This window comes from Charadrius vociferus, unplaced genomic scaffold (assembly GCF_000708025.1).
Source record: "Charadrius vociferus isolate BGI_N301 unplaced genomic scaffold, ASM70802v2 scaffold961, whole genome shotgun sequence".
NCBI lineage: Eukaryota > Metazoa > Chordata > Aves > Charadriiformes > Charadriidae > Charadrius > Charadrius vociferus.
In genome coordinates this window covers 15074-27263 of record NW_009646969.1, presented here as the reverse complement: position 1 = coordinate 27263, position 12190 = coordinate 15074, and the positions used below count along the sequence as shown (strand labels likewise).

At 37.2% G+C, this 12190-nt stretch overlaps 1 protein-coding gene across 1 annotated transcript in view; it reads right to left on the bottom strand.

Moving 5' to 3' along the window:
• LOC104295611 (ras GTPase-activating protein 1) overlaps positions 1-12190 on the bottom strand; it is a gene marked incomplete at its 5' end in the record, with an annotated part of 54346 nt that overhangs the window by 37814 nt on the left and 4342 nt on the right. The window contains 5 exons of the mRNA XM_009895381.1: positions 4584-4660; positions 4957-5114; positions 7640-7717; positions 9035-9122; positions 11492-11648. Coding sequence (XP_009893683.1) covers positions 4584-4660; positions 4957-5114; positions 7640-7717; positions 9035-9122; positions 11492-11648 — 558 coding nt within the window. The remainder of the gene's footprint in view (positions 1-4583; positions 4661-4956; positions 5115-7639; positions 7718-9034; positions 9123-11491; positions 11649-12190) is intronic.

The following is a 12190-nucleotide window of genomic DNA, read 5'->3' as shown; positions in this document are numbered from 1 at the left end:
TGTGGCCAGCAGGTCGAGGGAGGTGATTCTGCCCCTCTACTCCACTCTCGTGAGACCCCACCTGGAGTACTGCGTCCAGCTCTGGAGTCAACATAAGAAAGACATGGACCTGCTGGAGCATGTCCAGAGGAGAGCCACGAGGATGATCTGAGGGCTGGAGCACCTCTCCTATGAGGAGAGGCTGAGAGAGTTGGGGTTGTTCAGCCTGGAGAAGAAAAGGTTCCGGGGAGATCTTATTGCAGCCTTCCAGTACCTAAAGGGGGCCTACAGGAGAGCTGGGGAAGGACTTTTTACTAAGGCATGTAGTGATAGGACGAGGGGGGATGGCTATAAACTGGAAGAGGGCAGGTTTAGATTAAAAATTAGGAAGAAGTTTTTCACTTTAAGGGTGGTAAGGCACTGGAACAGGTTGCCCAGAGAGGTTGTTGAGGCCACATCCCTGGAGGTGTTCAAGGCCAGGCTGGACATGGCTTTGGGCAACCTGGTCTAGTGGGAGGTGTCCCTGCCCATGGCAGGGGCGTTGGAACTCTATGATCTTCAAGGTCCTTTCCAACCTAAACCATTCTATCATTCTATGACACCCAGAACAAGATGTTCCATCATCTTTCCAGGGATGGAGGTGAGGCTGACCGGCCTGTAGTTTCCTGGGTCATCCTTCTTGCCCTTTTTGAAGACTGGAGTGACATTGGCTTTCCTCCAGTCCTCAGGCATCTCACCTGTCCTCCAGGACCTTTCAAAGATGATGGAGAGCGGCCCAGAGTGACTTCTGCTAGCTCCCTCAGCACTCGAGGGTGCATCCCATCAGGCGCCATGGACTTGTGAGTATCCAGTTTACCTAACTGATCTCTAACTTGTTCCTCTTCAACCAAGGGAGAGTCTTCCTTCCTCCAGACTTTCTCTGTTACCTGCAAAGTCTGTGACTCCTGAGGGCTGGCCTAAGCAGTGAAGACAGAAGCGAAGAAGGCATTGAGCAACTCCACCTTCTCTGCATCATCTGTCACCACAGCACCTGTCTCATTCAACAGCACACCCACATTTTCCCTAGAAAAATCGCCACCCAGTTTAATCAGCAAGTTGATAGTCTCACACAACTGCAAAAAATTGATATTGTAACTGATAACCACGAATGAGAACGCTTGCTTGAATGCATATTGCATGTAAAACAAGGCCACGCTGGACAAGCTAATCTATATTGGGAACGTTTAGCCTGTGGATGGCCTGTATCGGTAAAGCTGTGTAAACAAGTGGTGACAGCCTGTTCATAATATCATCTGCGACTTAACAAGGGCCATCCAAGTAAAGCACCTCCCCTGCATATCCAAGATAAGAAGACATTGTATCACACTTGGCAGACTGATTACATAGGCCCACTCTGGCCTTCAGGAGGTAAAAAATACATACTAGTAGGCGTGAAAGTTGTTTCAGGAATAACCATGGCTACAGCAGTTGCAGCTGCCTCTGGGGAAAAAACTGTCTGATGTTTGAAATAGTGGTTTAGCACACTTCCCCTTCCTGAGAAGATTCAAAGTGATAACGGGTCACACTTTTCAGCTACAGTAGTCCAAGACTGGGCAAAGGAAGAAGGGATTCAATGGGTATTCCATATTCCGTACTATCCCCAAGCTAATGGTATTGTTGAGTGAACAAATAGGTTGGTCAAAAGGTTCGCTAAAACCAACGAACCTGGGTGGCACCTAGAATTGTCTGATGCCACCTATAAGTTAAATAATCGGTGGAGTGGAGATGGATGCCCAAGGATGAGGGCTTTTTGTGTACCAGCCTCCACCACTGTCTGTAAAGTACACACTAAACTAGGGGAATATCCTACAGGATTTTATGCAGGCCAACCAGTAATGATCAAAATGCCCCAGACTGGAAGAGTGGCAATGGTGTTAACTCCAAGCTTGGGAAGCAAAGGACAGTTCTGGGAAAATACACTGAATTAGTACCAGATGGGTGGTACCTACCTTTTAACTTAACTCTGTCAGTCAGCATTCTCTTTTGTTTTACTTTGCAGGAACTCTGACAGACAAATATCAAAACTAAATTCCTTTTAACATGACATACTCATAATAGGCAAATTTCAAGGTAAAAGACTTGAGAACTAAAGAAATATTTTTAAATAATTGTATTGGGTCTGGCTGGGATGGAGTTAACTTCCCCCATAGCAGCCCTCAGAGCTGTGCTCTATTTGTAGCTAGAACGTGTTGATAACAAATCAGTTTTGGCTCCTGCTGAGCAGTGCTCGAACAGCATCAAGGCTGTCTCCCCAACTCCTCACCCCCAAAGGCCAGCAGGCTAGGGTGGGCAAGAGGTTGGGAGGGGAAATAGCCAGGACAGCTTGACCCAAACTGACCAAAGAGATATTCCATACCACGTGATGTCATGCTCAGCAATAAAAGCTAAGAGAAAGGAGGAGGAGGGGGGAGGCATTCGTTATTAAGGTGTTTGTCTTCCAAAGCAACTGCTACGCATACTGAAGCCCTACTTCCCAGGAAGTGGCTGGACATCGCTTGCTGATGGGAAGTAGAGAATAAATCTTTTTGTTTTCCTTTGCTTCCACATGCAGTCTTTGCTTTTCTTTATTAAACTGCCTTTATCTTAACCCATGAGTTTTTCATCTTATTTTCTCCCCCTGTTCCACTGAAGGAGGGGGAGTGAGAGTGTGTCTTGGTGGGCACCTGGTGGCCAGCCAAGGTCAACCCACCATAAATACTGAAAAAAAATAGCCCTCAGATACTCATGTCATTTTGGTATTTAGTTTTGTGTGTTACAATGAAAGAAAAAGCCGTGAAACCAATACCAGATTTTTGGGCCCTCAATCTGCTTTATATGACAGGAGAAACAAGCAGGAAAGTTGACCTTCTGGTTTAGCTGGGAAGATGAGCCTCACATTAGTCCCACTTCAGAGCAATCCACATTTAATAACTGTGGCTACAAAGAATAAATGTTCAGAAAGGTAACCAACCCATTTTCTTGCCTTTGGAGAGGTTAAGGGTTTAGGCAATACAGCACACAGGCAAGTTGGATAAGGTCTCTTTTAGCTCAGTTTTCCCCCCATATACTTCAAATATTTAATAGGGATGGGGATATAGGCAGAGATGCTTGTTGATTCAAGTTGACATGGTCTAATCCTTATCCCAAAATGAAAGGACTGTTAGGTTATGCTCTAAGAGTCTACCTAACCATAATCAAGAAACATTGCCAATCCTGTTGACTTAAAAGTGAAAAACATTTTAAAAGAAGTTACTGAAGTATTCCATTCATGAATTATACTTTGAAAGGTTCTTTTACTAACCAAAGCTTTGGCCCTGATAAAGAATTTTCTAGCTCATATGAATAGAACTGTGCAAGAACAAGGTCACAACTGCAATTAGAAAGCCCTTTTGTCTGTCAAATGAAATACATCTTTTTCTCCTTCTGCTATACAGAAACTTTTCTATTCAGAGGAAAGGGCAAGAGTTTTGAAATTGATTTAGGTTCTGCAAGAGCATTCAGTCTTAGAAGTAATTCTTTTAATTTGGTCAAGGTTTCCCTATAAATCTCTTCTCTGAGAGAGAAAAAAGAGAAAGCTATTGACACTGAGGCAAACATAACAGGCCTTAACACAATACATGCAAACCAAAACCAACAGATTATAAATACTATGCCAGGCTTTGGGACAGGTCTGAACACAACAGGAAAGTACTTGGAACAAACCTTGGACAGGGGGGGTGCCTGCACTGCAGGCAACAGAGAGGAGGCAAAGGGCTGAAGTTACAAGACAAGTATGGTGGGGAAAAAAATACCTTGAAAGCCAAAAACCCCATATTGTGTGGCTCAGAATCCAGGTGTGGGTTTTTTTGGGGAGGGTTTTCTGGTTTGGGTTTGGTTTGGTGTTTTTTTTTTTATTTTTGGAAAGCTGATAAGACTACCATCTTGCTAGTAGTTTACTGGAATAGAAAAATAGAAACAAAACAGCTGAAGAAGCTGTGTATGTAACAGGAGGAAAGTAAACTCTTGGGAACACAGATGAGAGAGAATGGGGAGGAAGAACAGGATGACACAGGACTGAGGCAAATTTTGTTCTACAGACTGTCAAGTTGAATTTTTTTTTTATTTTTAAGTGAGAAAAGTACTACCTTTCCTCCCTCTTTCTCACTGGAAGCAACAAAACAAACCCTGAAAACAACAAAAAATATTCCACACAGTTGGGCTTAAAACAGATTAAAGAAATTAACTTAATGGAATGTAACATTTTATGGAGCAGATTAATTCTGACAGCTTCTCTGTCCTCTTTTTTTGTTTGTTTGTGGGTTTTTTTGGGTAAACATGGTCACAGTATAACATAATAGGTATACTGGAATAGAGCTAAAAAAGTTATCAGATACATAGGACTAGACTGCTGTGCATTTTACTATTAAAATCATGCAGGTTCTTATTGTGAAAACATTAATGTAGAGTCAGTAACAGACATCTAAAACATACAGTTGTATGGTAATCACAGAATATACTTAATTCTCTTGTGACAATGTTTGACAAGAGCAATGAAAATTGTATTCATTGTTGCAAAATATATGCATTGTTTACAGAAAAATACTTACATATATCTGGATCTTTACTTTTCTTTGTTTTGTTACTAAGACTTATCTCAAATCTATTAATATCAGATGAAAGATCACTAGGGGAAAAGACAGAAAGCCTCAATTAATACTATACTTGGCCAACATTTAAACTTATTCTAAAGTTATTTCAATCCTGAGTTCTTACAATCAGCCAAAGACAATTATATTAAAAAAGATACTTAGATGCATACATAAAATTCTACCCATGCATTTGTGGCTGAAAGGTGGCTGCCGTATAACCATGCATATAGTATTTTTAAAAAAGCATATTCAAAACAGTAGAGCGTAAAGAATCTTAAAAGCAATGCAACTTTCAAGTGAAATTCAGTAATTCAATAAGATTAAGACTTACTCAAAGACAAATTCTTCTGACCACACAGGGTTCTGCCCTTCCCTGATGTGTGTTTTTGCTACCTGGACACTGTTCAGGTAGATGTTACAATACGGATTAGTAAAATGCTTTACTGGGAGCGTATGAGCTTCTTCTACATGCAAAATAAGACTGCTGACCTAAAGAAAATAAACAAAATTTATTTCTTTTTTTTTTTAAAAAAAGAAAGAATGGAATTCCCCCCCATGTGAAGGCTTAATGTTAAGGTATAAATATTAAATATAAAATATGATTTCCTAATAGAAAAAGAAGGGAACAGGAATAATGGAACAAGATTTTAAGAGGCACCAGTAACAAATTAAAAGCAACTCAAGTAAATTGATAATAAACCTCCAGCACCATAATTTTAACTCATCTTATTTTTTATTTTTAAAAATATCACTACGTGACACTAAGATTTGCAAAATCTAAATTTTCTATGCATAGAAAATTCTACTGAAATCAAAGAAGCGTATCTTGAGTAAGAACCATGGACAACTCAAAACACAATGCCCTATTTGGTGCTTTCCTAACAGATTAGGGTCAATATGAGTCAGCAGCGTGCCCTGGCAGCCAAGAGGCAAACCACATCCTGGGGTGCATTGAACACAGTATAACCAGATGTCAAAAGAGGTGATTATCCTCCTGTATTTAGCATTGGTGCAGCCTCACCTTGAATACTGTGTGCAGTTCTGGGCCCCACAATTTAAGAAGGATGTTAAGGTCCTTGAATGCATCCACAGGAGGGCAACAAAGCTGGTGAAAGGGCTGGAAGGCATGTCCTATGAGGAGTGGCTGAGGACTCTGAGTTTGTCTAGTTTGGAGAGAAGGAGGCTGAGGGGCGACCTCATTCCTCTCTACAGCTTCTTGAGGGGAAATGGAGAGGGAGGTGCTGATCTCTTCTCCCTGGTATCCAGCGACAGGACACGTGGGAATGGTTCAAAGCTGCACCAGGGGAGGTTCAGACTTGACATTAGGAAATATTTCTTTACCGAGAGGGTGGTCAAACACTTGAACAGGCTTCCTAGATAGGTGGTCGATGCCCCATGCCTGTCAGTGTTTAGGAGGCATTTGGACAATGCCCTTAATAACATGCTTTAACTTGTGGTCAGCCATGTAGTGGTCAGGCAGTTGGACTAGATGATTGTTGTAGGTCCCTTCCAACTAAAATATTCTATTCTATTATAAACAGTAGATTACATAAAATTCCCTTGTTTAACACACTACACTGTTTTCTCCCTGTTAAAAGGAAGATATTAGTCTATACTACAGATTCTCAAAATAATAACACTTGGAAACTCCATTTCCATAAAACGAGAAGTGAACTCTGAAATAATTTACATTAAATACATTTTAAACAGTATAATATTTTACAAACTTCTGAATTGCATGCAATTCATAGCTTAATCACATATCTACTGATATCAACTGAAGTCAATTTAGACAAATGCAGGAAATATCATACTTGATGAGGTCAAAATTCCATTTAAATCCAAATATTCAGTACTAGAAGTTTCAAATGACAGTTCAAGAAACCCTGAAATTGATATAATTTCTATAAGACACTCAAAACTGATATAATTTCTATAAGACACTCATGGAAGTATGATTTTTGATCTTTATACATTTTATCTTCCTTTATCATTCATGCTTTTTATACTTTTCACCTCTCTAAATAGTTCAGTGTTTCCCACGCTTATTTACTTGGAAATTCTTTTACTCATTCCAGTCTATAACGAAAATAATTTTCTCATTTCCTTTATGCATTTTGATATAAGATGATAAAAACTAACTGTATCCTAAATGAGAATACCATAAATATTAAATTGCATCTATATTCTATTCTATTCTATTCTATTCTATTCTATTCTATTCTATTCTATTCCTTCACGCAGTCTAACATTTTCTTTGCTTTTGGAAGTATAGAATTAGTTCAGATGATCACTCTGTAGGTGCTTTGCTTTTGTGGCTCCCAATTTCTTCTGCCAGTTCATATATCAATTTACCTAATTTAGTTTGGTTCTTCAGAAGTATTCAGTGATCTTTAATAATTCAGCGTTTTCTAAAAAAAAGTTTTATTCATTTTCCATAGACTGATAAAATAGCTACTTCCAACATTCGTAGCATTCAAAGATACCAGGGATTCTTGATTCCTGTTATTCTCCAGTCATCACTGATGTAGCCATTTATAACTATCTGTCCTTTACCTCTGAAAGAAAATCTGGCCACAACAGTACTCTCAAGAGACCAAAAGAAATTACGCCATAATCACAGTTCAGTATGTATTTGTCACTGAAAAATGAATAATATGAGTTATACTAGTATTTTGGTTACATGTGACATAAGTCTGTCAAATCTGGTGAATTGTAAGAGTTAAGACAATACAAATGCTGAATTCTTGACACTTTTACTCAAATGTGGTCAGAAATTAATACCTAGCAAAGCATCTGCCAATTGCCTAAAAACATTTTGGTTTTTGTGTATATAAATATTATAATAAAGTGGAAGGCATTCCAGTTGGTTTAAGAAAGGTACTACATAACTTCAAGAAAAAGAAAGTACATGCATAATTTACTATTGTTGAAAGGAAAGTTCTGAGATATATCATCATAATTTTAGAACAAGGAGACAACCTCTCCCCGTCCCCATATCTATATAGCTTCACCTGACGTAGACGTTTATTTGATGTCCCTGGACTGTTTTTTCTTAAACTGCAAAACATCTGCAGAGCCTTCATCCAGTCCTAAGAGAGAAAGGCACAAAACAGTGAAACAAAATGTCAGATTCAGCTTCTTGCAGTAGAGCATAAATGTCTAAAAAAAAAAAAAAATAAACTGAAGTATCTGAAGTTGTTTCTTTAGCTTAAAAAGAACCAACTTGTATGCAATTCAAAGTATAAAAATTTGAATAGCAAAGCTAAATTCATATCTTTCTCAGTAAAACTAAACAAACATTTGCAAATCTGGAAGCTTCTCTTTTAGAAATATCAAGCATTACTAATGGATATACAGACCTTTATCAATTTTCCAGATTAGTCATATTGAATTAAATACAAAATGGTATATAAATGAAGCAAGAGATGGTTGCTTCTGAGAAAATAACAGTCAACAAGTCAAACTGTTCTGATCACTCTCCTCTATTTTTATATTGCACTCGTATTTTACTCCATATGTTTCAAACAAAAAACAAAGCAGCATTAACAGAAAAACACCAAAAAGTATAACCTCCACCCCCATTCTCTCTGCTCACAAATACATAAAGCAGAGTAGATACTTTGGAAGGTGGAAGATATGCTATAGCCTCATTATCATGTTCCCCCCCCTCCCAATTTTGTAAGCTCTAATGAAGCACAAAATTTAGGCTTTAACTAACATTCATAAAAGTGTAGCTCAAAGATCTACTACATACTCTCAAAGTACAATTTAATAATACCATTAAAGAAAAAAATATTTTCAGTGTTACCCTTTACCTGTATTTTAAAAATGTGGAAGGTAATGTACATTCTATATTGCAGCTATTCTCAGGTAAACCACTGAGTAAAGTTTTAGCTTTCAAAACCTTCCACAAAAGGAAGAACTGTCAACTATGCATCACATTTTTATTAGCTTGCTTTCTTATTTATATAGGGAAAAGGAAATAAAGAACCATAGAAACTCCTAATACTCTAAATTAATCTAAATATTTCCTAGATACAAAGTCATCTTTATTCCCGCTCCTAACAGGAAAACCTATCCCCTTAAATGCCAAAGTTTACAGTAGCACCACAGTATGCACAATGACACTAGCATACAAGGCTGCACTAATGGAAGTTCAGTCCATAGGACTAGACTAGAACTTGTTCAAAGTAAAATCCCTAAAGTGTAGATAATGTAGGTGCTGGATTCTCATCACCAACTATTTCCCTTACAGATCTGCTACTATTGCATGGTTATATTTGCTAATGTAGACATAGCTACCATCTGTGGTACGCTTGCTTTCTATTAGAGAAGGATAATATCACTGAACACTACAAAACAAAAAAATTACTTTTAAAGTTATATTTACCAACAAAAGCTCTCACCTGTGCTTGTTCTGGAGTTTCGCCTGCAAAGTAAAAGATGTAATGCTCTTCACTGAAGTGCTGAACTACTATCTGAAAACAGTTTGGCCTTAAAAACAAACAAAACAAAAATGTAGCATCATCACACTTGGAAACAGGAAAAATCCCAACAAGAAAAGTTTCTACATGCTTCAAAACTGCATTTTGGTTTGAATGAATTATGTAATTTCAATAAAATTGCACTGCAGTTCAACTAGTTTGTTTCAGAATCTTTAAGAAACTTGTAACAGTTTGTATTGAATATGCATGTACACTGACTTACAGTTGAGGCAAAATAAACCTGATAACATAAAAGACTTGTTAATGAGGACTATTCCCAACAAACATTTTAAATGATGTACAGGTTCAGCATTAGTTCCCAACTAATTAATCATGCATTATTTGCATGATTTGTTGTTTTAAGAGTTCAGGAAACTATATTAACATAAGGAATTCCTTATCTGAATGTGTTCCACAGCTCGCACAACCAATAAACCATGCATTGGATCACATACTAATCATTGAATACGTGTAATATAAACTTCTAAAGCTTTAAATGCAATTATAACATCTTCACCATTTTATGTATCTACACTCATTTTTCAAGAGGTATCAAAAATATTTTGTACTGTTACATTACAAGCTAAAGTGCACACTTGATTCACAGCCTCTTACATTATGTTCAAAGGAATTTAGTTCTCCCAAACACAGGGTTAAATGAAGGATCTTACTTCACTTGCAAATGATGTTTCAGTCTTCCCTTTCCCCCATCCATTGCTTAGGGAAATACTGACATGGCATTTTGTGGCCATGCCCACAGGAGGATTGGGGAGGAGGAGAGAGGCAAGAAGTAGCCAGGTCAGGGGCTGCTTAAATCATTTTCACCAAAGACATGCAAAGATACAGCCCTCACTATACTTCTGAGAAAAGGGGAAAGGTAGTTTTTACCACCTACTTAAAATATAGGAGGAATTTTGTCTCAGCTACAGTTGTTCACCAACAGCTTTCCCAAGCAGGTGCAACCATGCATCTCCTTCTACCCACACTTTTAGCGTTACTTATTATCCAACTACATTTTAACCCACAGTACAGTGTTTCTTAGAGGCAGCTTAACAGACAGTCACCATTAACCAAAATGTTCCTTGTTTACAGTCTACGCCAAAGCTTCCAGCATAACTGCCAACTTACATGAGGAACGTTTCAGTAGTTTGGTTTTCTGTTTTGGTTTTTTGGTTTTGGGTTTTTTTGGGGTTTTTTTTGTTTATAATGGTACTCTCATATCTATGGCTCCTCATTGCAATAGTTGCATAGATTTTTCAAATTGAGAAGTGTATAAAAATCAGACGGTGCAAGAACACGAGGTCTTTGCAGCTTAAGAAATGCCACTAATTTAAATGTGTCTTCACATTATCTCTGTGAAAAGACTTAAAGTTGATTAAATACTTTCAATAAATACTAAGATGGAATAACCAGAGCTTCTATTTAATGAGTGTTTCTATCTGTTATGAAAAATAATAACATTTGTAGGAGTAAATGCATCTTTTTCGTCTATATCACCTAGGATTGCGCATTTTTTTGTAATTAACAATGAAAAAAAAAAAGATGTAACCTCTTTCATCTTAGGACAGTTACCAATGATATCAGAAAGTGTTTTGATTCTCAACTACTTTGCCAATAATCAAATCACTTGCAGCTGACATATTTTGAATAATCAAAATTAGTACAGTAAATGAAACTGAAAATTATCTCTGAATCTAATTATCTTGTAAAAATAATTTGTAAAATGTTTGCTTATATGAACTAACTTACTGCTCTAATGTTGGTCTAATTCAGTCTACTGATTCTTAAATAGAAAAGCACTGATAAGTTATCTAATTTAGCTTTCTAATACCTATCAACAAAAGAACGCAGATCTTTTGGAATTGACAAAATTCTTGATCTTATCAATTCTTGGTTCAATAGGATTAAAACCCTCAATACAGTTCCTTCGTAATCTTTTTAATGCCTGTAATATGAAATGTGGAACGATTAATACACAATATTGAAAAATGACAATGCAAAAGGCCAAATCATTATCACATCATATTACATAAGAAAATCTTAAGACTAAGTTCTAAAATTTCTTACTTGAAGTTGTTGCTAGCAATCAAGTTGCCATAGTTTAACAAGTTACCATTAATCAATTAAAATCTGTCTACGCATGCTCTTGCAATCTACACCAACTATGGAATAAAATGCAATATGAACCAAGAGTCACAATGTTTTCATTTCACAATCTGCAAAAGCTAAAAATCACACGTGGACAGTTACCAGGGCTCAGGTGTCAAAAAAGCAAGTTTATTGTGCCAGGCCAACTTGTTCATTAGTATATATGCCGCAAACTAGTAGTTAACTTTACTGTCCGGCTGAGCGTACAAGAATTAAAAGCCAGTGCCCTACCTGCCAAATAAACTCTCATGTACTCCATAGACTGAACACACACTAAGGTCTATTAATCCTTTAGGTTTTGTGGCTCGTTTTTCACTTTCAAAATAAATAAGCTGGGCATCATTTCCCTCCAATATAAAGTACAAGTTTTTCCATCTCTTTCCTTTACCTGTAAGGAAAGCAAGTAAGAAGTTACAATAATGTTTTAAAGAAAATGTAAATTTTGTAAATGAAGAAAAAAGAGGGCAGGTAAGGTTTCTGTCAAAATACAAACAGAAGAACAATGTACAGTTAATCACACTTAAGCAATAACATCAGTATACATACTCGATTTTTTTGCAGCATGTAGCTAAAACTAAACCCTCTTCACAAATTCAAGTACAATTTTAGATAGTTCTCTAAACATTTTCATTAATCTCAACAGAATTAAGAAAGTGCATATGAGCTCTGTTCATATCAGTGGGAAGACTGTGTCTATACAGTTTGCAAAAAATATGTGATGCTGTAAGCGATCCAATGGCTATTTTAATTAAGAAACAGATTTCTCTTGACATGAGAAAATTACTCCTAAACCCTAATCAACCGATCAGCATAACAGATTGCATAACAATGTCTTGGTCCAATTTTGTTTAATATATTCATTAATGACCTAGATGAGGGGACAGAGTGTATCCTCAGCAAGTTTGCTGATGATACCAAACTGGGAGGGGT